Consider the following 9831-nt stretch of genomic DNA (forward strand, 5'->3'; position numbering starts at 1 on the left):
CATTCACGCACAAACGTCCCATCATATTTAAGAGGGCCCATTAAGGGCCGCATTGAGAATTCATGGGCCTTTCTCTCGGCCCCTCTTGTGTGATTTATCTGCGACGGCCATATTGCCAGGCCCTTTCAGAAGGAGTGGCTCCAGTTTTTTGTCTTAGAGGAGGCCCAAAACAATGCATCTCGGGCCCGTTTCTCCGACGGGGCCTCCTCTTTCAGGGGCCAGTGAGAGCCGGGGCTGGCCTAACATCTGTTTGTGTCCAGAGCCAGGCGGGACCGGAGCACAGCGTGCCTCGGTGGCCCCCTTCTCCTCTCCCTGGGGGTCTTTGTTCCCGATTTCATGCTATCAGAGCGGCAGCATGTTTTCCTGCGCAGAGCTGTCAGGGGCATAAAAGGCCCTGAGTGGGGTCACATCAAGAGGGATGGGCATGAAAAATTGGTAAAATGTATCACAAAGCCCACCCACTAGATGGTTGCCTAGCGCCCTGTGGTGGGGTATCAGGACCCCCTCCTCCCTCCCTCCCCTGCTCCTCCTCCTCCTCCTCCTCCTCCTCCTCCTCCCCCTGCGTACCTTCCCTCTTTCCTCCTTTGCTGGGCTGAATTACACCTCCTCTCACACCCTGGCGGACAAGCACATCATTTAGATGAAATGGTGCAAACAAATTAAAGGGTGGTGCTCCAAATGAATCAATGTGCTTTGTGCGCTGGTGGGGTTTTGTGTCTTTTTTTTTTTTTTCCGCCCAGCGCACTCTGAGGGGAAGGAAGCCGGTCACCCACATGCCTGAAAAGAGCCGTCAGCCGCTCAGCGCCGCCGCCGACCGAGACGCAAAATAAAAACATCTCTGTTACGACGTGGCTGCACGAAAATGTAACCGATGTTCAGAATCTGTTTCTACGGCGCGAAGCTGCGTCTTTCCTGGTATTTACGAGCCTCTCCGAGTGGACGAAATTAGATTTTCATTAATAGTTTAGACCGGATTTTATTGAATACCAGATTAATGAAGTCGACGCACTCTGCATCCTTATTGGACCATCACTAATCACCAATCACCGATCGGCTCTCAGATATTCTGTAATTGACTCAGCGGCGACAAATTACCTCGCTGTCTGTTTCCTTTAATTGATTCCCAGTTAGAGCCGCGGTGGAACGGGTAAATTAAATGAGAGTGCAATGTTTTCAGGTGCTTAGTAAGTGTTTATGCTCTATCAATAGCTGTTGGCTATATTTAAATGTGCCACAATGATTGCTTCACGGTTGGATGTGAATTTGTTTTCTCATTAACGGGATAAATGCTCTCTCTGAGTCCGAGGTGTTAAAAAAGAAAACATGAATGGGCCGCGCTCATGCTGCTGCTGCTGCTGCCCCCCTCCCCTCCCTTCTTTTTTTTTTTGGAGGCATAACAACTGCCTCTAACAACATTCAAATGAATAGCTATTGAACAATTTAAGCATGCATGGCCTTATTGAGAGGTTAAGAGAAGCCGGTGCGTTAAACAGCCTTGCGGACATCTGCCGCGGTTGGTTTCAAAGTGCTGACTAAAAGTGGTAGGGGAGGTTTTTCAGATTAAATCTCTCATTAGGTTTTCTTTGTACAGGTGGCAGTAATGTGTCAAGAGCCCGGCCTGAGACAATGTCCTCCTCTTACTGGGACTAATATGCCTCAGGAGAGCCCACCCTCCTTTTACTGCCACTACTTTACACAGAGACACAGTCACAATGAAGCATCTGGTGGCCTTTTCCTGTGTGGAAAGCTTTTTTTTTTTTTTTTTTTCCCCTTCAGTGGCCATTGTGTCTGCTGCTTGTGTGTGAGAGAAAGAAACAGAGAGATCAGGTGGCTTAGAACATTTCCTCGCGGCTCAAACTGTCCAAAAAAATAGCCGGCGACATTTAAGTTACCGTGCGTTTCCTTTTAGTTTGAAACTTTAAACTCTGATAACGTCCGCATAATTGCTCCCAACTCCGACTGTGAGCTTAGGTGGGTGGGCAAATCGTGCTCGTGTGTGTGTGTGTGTGTGTGTGTGTGTAACCCCCCCAGTAGTGGGAGGTCACAGGGGTCAAAGTGATGAATTTTTATAGGCCTGTTCCCTGTGTTTCAGCCCTGTCCCTTTCTCTGCGCGCTGCACTGCCTCTCAAAGACAACCATGCAGGGCAATTTGTCCTGCGGGGCCCTGCAGAATGGGCCAGCAGAGAAGTTAAATACCAGGGGGGAAAACACACACACACACACACACACACACACACACACACACACAAAACATACACATGCATTGGGTTTCTCTCTCTCTCTGTTTCGCATGCACACACCCCTCCGTCCTGTTGTCTTGAATGATTTGTGGCCTGTCCATTATCCATTCCGAGGGGACAAATGCTTTTCGGCCGGTTTCTGGAGGTAAAGCGAGAATGGCAGCCCTCAATGCGCGCCATTGTTTTTAGAGAAGTTTCCCAGATGTTATAATGCACAAGATAAATAGGGCGCATTATCAGCTACCTCCTCGCGCCGCCCCTCTTACCTCTCCGAAGTTTTTTATTTTATTATATTGGCGAGGGCGTGGCAGGTTGGGAGACCTCCTACGACGCACACACTGCCGACGCAGCCCCGGGACGTCAGCGCTCACACGGCTCGACGAGTTCATGGGAAGGGGTGAGGGTTTGCGTCGCTCGCTCTTCGGGGGAAACACAGGCCAGGTTTTACTGGGGTCAGCTGCCGACCAGCGGGTCACACGCTGACTTAACTCTGCGGGCGATGGAGCGTCCACCCCACCCTCACCTCTGTGTCCGTCAAGCGAAAACACCCCCCCGTCCCTCTGTCTGTGCATGTATGTGAATCCGCTGTGTTTGGAGGCATTAAATTAGCCGACCGCGGGGACCGAGGAGAGGATAACTCTGGCTTGTGTCCAGTCAGATGAGGTGGGGAGGGTCACAGCTGATTTACTGGCAGGAGAGCGGGAGCCCGAATTTGTTGTTGCTGCTGCCGCCTGCTTCGGATGCCCCCCCCCCCTCCTTCTCTCCCCCCCTGCATTTGGGATTGGCGTGATGAACGGTGGCGAGTGGAATAAAAGTGATCGGAGAGCTCGCCAGGCCCCCGCTGGCACACCTTACCTCAGCTGGCAGCCAGAAAATTATGGCGCGTTCTGACAACGCCACTGGCCCCGCTGACACAGAGGGCAGCCCCCTGTCCCCGTCCCCGTCCCCGTCCCCCCCCACTCCACCCACCACCTCCCCTACGTCAAGTAATGACGAATGAATAGTTAGCTCATTGTCCGGCCTTCCTCTTTCTCCCTCTCTGCCTAATTGAAGTATAATCGCCGGGTTCTAAATGCGCTCGGCGGATAATTATTATTATTATATCGATGGAATGGCAGTTTAGTGAGTGGTGTGAATCATTGGGGTGAGGGAAGGTGGGATATAAAAAGGCAGAGGGGGGGTGGTGGTGGGATGAGTTGTGCATTTGGCTGCGTCGGCCGGGGGCCTCGGTAAGTCCCAAACTACGGCTGCTTGTTCATAGGAGGCACGTTGTGGTTCTGGATCTCTACACCTACCTACTAAAGCCTAGTGCTTTTTATATGAATATACAGTATAATTATCATTTTGCATTTAAGATTAATCCTTTATCCCTTTACTAAAAATATATTGGTTTCATGTTAATGTGTATTGAAAGAAGTTTAAATTTGCATTTGTACATGCATGTACATACAGTTTATAGTTAACAGTTCATTAGATGGTAACTTAAATAGGAGGATCCCACACGTGCTTCTGGTTTAATTGTTGGTCACATGACTGAGGATGTTAGAGCCAGTTGCTGCGATTCCGTTCCCCTTAAAAATACACAAAACCCAAAATATCCCAATAAAAAACTGGATGGAAACGCCTACTTTTCAAACAACCTCTCAAATATTGGTCGCAAAAGTTTTTTTTTTGCAATTCTTTGTCACCGGATGTGACCATGTGACCAGTTCATTTGAAGTCCGTCTTTTATTTAGAGTCAAAAAAACAAGAAAAATAAGTCGTGGACTTCTCTTCATCATCAGAGAAGGTGTTTCCAATTTCCTTTCAGGACCCTTTTGTGTTTTAATTTAATTAATTGTTCATTACTTTGTGTGGACTTCCCATTAGTGGTTTTGTTTCCCAATTGTTGACTCATGAAAGCTGCCTCTTGTTTGATATGCATTGTCAGGGATGCCACGGTGTGTTGTGTGTGTGTGTGTGTGTGGGTTTCTTAGTGTTTTAAGTCGAGCACAGTGGATCCATCTGTTGGACAGAAGGCTTTAATGTGTGTGTGTGTGTGTTGTGTGTGTGTGTGTCTTTGGTCTTTGAAGTGGGACAGATTGCTTTAACCTCTCTTCTAAGGAGAGCAGCTGGAATAGAGAGCTCCTTTAAACAGCCGCTTCCTCCTTCGACAGTCATGAGATTATCCTCCATTGATGCACAAAAAAAAAAAAAACCTTCCCTCTGCAACCTCTCATCCCCCCCCTCATGCCTCCGCCACCCGACCCCCCCCCCCCCCTTCAACCCCGAGCCTCCGGCCCTTCTCCAAACACTTGGTGCTGACCTATGACCCATAATGCAGAGATGTGATGCCAAGTCACTTTGCAGGATCAGTCAAAGAGGACACAGGAGTGAAGACATCTCTACTGTCCTCTGGACCACAGCTGCGCTCGGTGGGCAGATGTCCGCTAATATTTCGCCGTCGCCCTGTATTCCTCCCATTCTCGCAGACTAATTGGCATGTATCAAATAAAAAGCCAGTTGCAGGCACATGGATTATGGTAATGTCATTTAGGGTGGTCAGTGAGGCCGTGTCTACGTGTAATGTGCTTAGGGAGCTGCAACTTTGAAGGCTTGTATCTGTTCTGAGACTCGGCAGCAGCAGCAGCAGCACCTGGTTGGGAGGACACATCGCCGCACTGATGCGGTCCTAAGTGACAGCATGGGGTTCTCATTTGCCCCCAGCTCGGCGTTTTTCGGATCTTATGACAGCCCCACCGGCCCGAGGGCTGCGCGCGTTAAATGTTTTTTTTTTCAGCGGCGGGAAGGAGGGCTGCGATCAATCGGGCGCAATCAGCCACCGCCGACCCAACGATCGGTCGGTCGATGGACACGCGAACGGATCAATCGTTCGCGCGTTGGCCTCCAGCGGTGTGCAAACGCGCCGCCCGACGCGGCCGAAAGACGGACGGCGCTGGTCTGCTTGAGCTCGACCGTCGGGGCCCTCTCGAGTTCACAGAAAATACATCCTGAATGAAGTGTCTTCTCTGTTTTTATTCCAAAAATCCACAGCTGGTATCACAAGTTTAATTTAATTCACCAGCGGTCCAAAGTGTAACGATTCTGGGAAGAAAGGGGAAGCATTAGCTGATTGTCTTTTGTGACACTCTTGGCACCAATTATCTCGCTGGGATTTTTTTTTATTTTTTAATTTCCAAGTTGAACCTTAGCTTAGAATCTATTATCTCCTACTTGTTGGTGTCCACATGCACTCACTTTGCAACCAAACACAGAGGACGTGTTCGTTGATGAACGGGGTGTGGGGTGGGGGGGGGGGGGTTTGATCCAATCATTTTTACTGGATTATTGAAATCCTTTGAACACGAATGGAGAGGCTATTCCTGTCCTTTAAATGTAGATGCTCATTGTGCCGGGAGTTTCTGCGTTTGCAAAGCGGGCGACGTGAGGTTACGTGATCGGAAAGAATCACTGATCACTGATTATTTGCTGATATCTGAAGGTAACAAAAAGATATGTCACGTATTCTGTGCGTTCTGCAATTCGGAGATAACGCCAAAAAAAAAAAAAAAAAAGCCTGATTCTCTATAATTGTCTTAGCTAGCTGTGGCTACAATGACTTTTTGACAGGGAGAGTATCTCTTGCCCTTCTCACTAGCTCCTTCTTTGGCCCATTCATGGCACAAAGCTGCTTAAGCGCACTTAAGCGCATTAGCATTTGGCTGCCAGGGGACCATATTGACCCTGCATTTGGATGGCCTAAATGAGTGAAAGATGGAGCGATTTGTTAGGGCTTTAGAAAGTTGCTTTTGGGGAGAGGTGGGGGTAAGCATGAAGGAATGGGGCTAAAGCAGCGGAGGAGGACGGTGGTGGTGGTGAGGAGGAGGAGGAGGAGGAGGAGGAGGAGGAGAAGATGGGGGGGGGGGTTGCCGCGAAGAGTTGTTCCACTTTCTCTCAGGGCACGGTGTTTGTTCTAATCTGGTGTGCCATTTCTTCGTGGCCGAAGCGGGACTGATTTGTGACATTTCAGTCTAAAGGGCCTTTTGCTGCGCGCTATATTGGCTTGACCCGATTATCTGTCTGTGCTTTGAATTTCAATCAGGTCACCCAGTCTCTGCTGTGTGGTATGGGAACCACAAGCCGAGGGATTTCCTCATTCAACTGTCTTCAAACACAGATGGCCGAATGTTTAACTAATTGTTAAGAGAGTCCACAAAGAGGAATTTAACCATGCACACAAGTCCACGGGGTCAGTACATAGAGCCGCATGAAGAAAGGGGGACAGTGAGGTGGTAGTTGGTGCGATGGCTCTTTAAAAACCCCTCAGTCTGTTTTATTCTGAGCGCGCTGTAATAAACTGCTACATGATGAACATGTATGAACATGTGGGCATCAGAAAACAATTATTCATTCAGCAGTTTAGTTAACAAGAACATATTTGTGATACCTTCATGTTCTTTATTTCCATTTTTTTTTTTTTGCATGTTCCTCCAGGCTCTCTGCCCCACTGCCACCAAGCACATGGTCCGATCCGCCGACGGCGACGAAGTCGACAAGCTAATATTCCGAGAAAGCGATAACGACCGAAAGGTAAGCAATTAAAGCCACCTGCCACGACACCGGCTCGTCACGTCATTTTAATAAACTCTTTAAACGTCCCCGCGCCACTTTATTTTGTCTGTGATTCCGTCTTAAGTGGACTCCTGCCTCCCAATTTTCTAAAAAAAACATGCTTTTTAGATTAGTTTATATTAGATTAGGTTCATCTTCATTGTCGCCGTGCAGAGTACGTGGCACAGAGCCACATGAAATACACAAAGTCCAAAGAAGAAAACGCGGACACGTGCAGAGGAACACAAGAGGAAGTGTAAGTTAATGAGCCACCGTACCTTCCTCCTTTAAAAGGTCACAACTGTGACACGTCTATTGGTCACAGGCGCAAATTTGTGTGAAACATGTGCTCGTGGCTGAAATTCATTGATTGCGCCGCACGACGCGGCCATTTTAAATGATGCCGTGACCACTCCTCCGTCGGATCGCGCTGATGGATCCGCGCCTAATGTTGAAACTCGTGCTTTTGAACCTCTGTAATTAAACCTTCAAATACTGTTAATTTCCTTGTTTTAAATTTGTCAAACACCTGACCTGAGGTAGCGCGGGTTAACGCCGACTGTAAAATTTGCGGAACACGTGCAGGAAATAGCTGCGCTCACCGCTGTTCATTAGTTCTCTAATTACTAAGTGCAGCTCACATTAGTATTGCTATTAATCAGAGCGCCGTTTTTTCTCTTTCCACTGATTCAGGTTGTTCTTCAACTTGAAAAGAAGCTTTTTAATTATGTCAACCAGGACGTTTTCCGGGAAAACAATGGGACCCCAGTAAGTCACCCCTTTGCTTTCTAACCCTTTATGTATTTATCTACTCTCTCTCATCTCTGCTCCTCTAATTATTTATCACAGATTTCATTTATTCCATCTTTTCTCCCCCTCTATAACACTCCCATCTGGCTTTCACATCATTTCTATTTGATTGCCTATTAAAAAGCGCTAATTCACAGCAGCTAAAAGATATTCAGGTTGACGTCTTTTCACGTCTGCACGGTGAAGGTAAAGAAGGACTAACGTCCAGCACGTGTCCTAACGAGTCCCTTTTAGCTGCTAACCTGAGCGGTGCAGATGCTGGCTGGCGGCCTCCCATCACTCGGGCCTAACAGACGTTCCTTTTGTCCCCACTTGGGGCCAAATGCCTTTGGAATAACTTTTAAATGAGCCTAAGTGTAGATGAGGTGAGTTCTAAGTGCCTGCGGAAGAAAAACACACACTTTAATACGGCTGTATATTACATTAAGTAGTTCAAAGTTGGACCTTGTTAAAAAAAAAAAATCCCCATGAAGGACGCACAAACCCACACATCAACAGAATGGACGGAGCGGCTGCAGACTGGGAGAGGAAGAGTTTATTAGCACTGTCGGACGCATTATAAAAGAGGATAATGTAGTTTTTTCTTAAACTGCTTTTGATTTGTGGTTTTCTTTCTTAGTGTTTTCTTCTGTCACTCAGTCAGAGCTTCATGCAGCATCGGCCGTGTAGGTGTTAAATGATGTAGCATCACAATCAGACTCAGAAAAGACTTTATTACCGACTATATATTTTTGTGCATTCAGTTATTTTGTATAAAATGTAAAATAAGATAAATGCATCTTTGTAGGTGATAAAACACTCATTTATTTCTAATGTTTCTATCCACTAACTGCAGATTTACTTTTTTCTGCATACATGTTGATTGTTTAGGTCCATTAATCTGTTTGTGGGTGTAAAGTTTCCGTAATAGAACAGTGTCTTAAAAAGCTCGATCATAGGTCTGTAATGGGGGGTAATACTGCAGGGTTGATTAGACATTTTTCATATATTTTCAATCTAAAAATTAAATGAGTTTAAATGCACATTAACACAAACCCAACATATTTTAGTGAAGGGATAAACTGAGGTTATCAGTCAACTACAGGAGACGTGTCAACGGCCCCTGTTTTACAGAGCGCTACACTAGACCTGTCAATCTAAGCCCTAACGTCTGAGACCATCTTCAAGCGCACATGCCGCGACTCGTAGGTTCCCTACGATTGGCGAAGCCATCTTCAGTCCCCGGTTAAATCCCAGAGCTCGCGGTTAGCATTAGCGAAGAGCCTACGTGCAGTACCGGCGTTGCTGAGCCAGAGACGTTTGCTGATTCACTACTAACTACAGTTAGTGTTTATGATTGAAATTTGAACCTAAGTACTATTTGAATAGCGTAATATTTAATGCAAAATGATAATAATAATAATGTATATATATAAATAACACCAGGCCGAGTTTAATATAGAACCTGGAGCTGGATTAATTCTATATTTCCTGAATGTTTTCCTTTCCTGGCACATACTTTTTTAACCTTTCGTCCTTCTTCATTCTTTCACTGCATTTCTTCTTCTTTTCTCTATGTGTCTTTTCTTAGATAGCATCTAAAATCAAGTACATTTTTTCTAGGACTTAATTTCACCTCCGTCAACTTCTGAATAAATATTATTATTCTATAAATAAACCAAAATAACAAGAAAATCACGGTTCAGGTGGAACCAGGAGCGCGTTCTCCTCAGTGCGCGGTTACAAGGTCAACATCTCCCCGCGGATATCGACCGTGTACATTGTGCTGCAGGACGATGATTACGTTTGATCAGCAGGAACCCCGACTGTGAAACAGTAACTACAGGAGGCAGAGGTTCTCCCCTCCTTCTCCCTTATTTCCTTCCTCCACCACCTCCTCCTCCTCCTCCTCCCCCACCCAAGCCAGACAAGATGGATGATATAATGGGGGCATCAGAGATAATCTGATGGTCATGGTCTAGTTAAACACACCATGTTATGATCCTTATAAAACAAACTACCTTTCCAAAAGGATAAATGTCCCTCCTCACACTCCTCCGCTGGGGAAGGGGAAAGGAAAAAAAAAAAAAAAAAAAAAATCCATTGCATCCTTCATCAACTGCAAGACTTGTACCAGCTTGACAGAAATTTAATTCGAGGCAGCTCTTGAAAATAATTATTGTATTTTGAGAGGAGTAATCATTGGCCGGGA

The 9831-nt window shown here is 46.5% G+C and overlaps 1 protein-coding gene across 3 annotated transcripts in view; it reads left to right on the forward strand.

Moving 5' to 3' along the window:
* The window catches only part of LOC125018566 (inositol polyphosphate-5-phosphatase A), a 138870-nt gene that overhangs the window by 110945 nt on the left and 18094 nt on the right, over positions 1–9831 (forward strand). For all 3 annotated transcript variants that reach the window (XM_047602573.1, XM_047602574.1, XM_047602575.1), the window contains exons 10-11: positions 6714–6809; positions 7524–7598. In XM_047602573.1, coding sequence (XP_047458529.1) covers positions 6714–6809; positions 7524–7598 — 171 coding nt within the window. The remainder of the gene's footprint in view (positions 1–6713; positions 6810–7523; positions 7599–9831) is intronic.

The sequence above is a fragment of the Mugil cephalus genome, chromosome 13 (assembly GCF_022458985.1).
Source record: "Mugil cephalus isolate CIBA_MC_2020 chromosome 13, CIBA_Mcephalus_1.1, whole genome shotgun sequence".
In the NCBI taxonomy this organism is placed as follows: domain Eukaryota; kingdom Metazoa; phylum Chordata; class Actinopteri; order Mugiliformes; family Mugilidae; genus Mugil; species Mugil cephalus.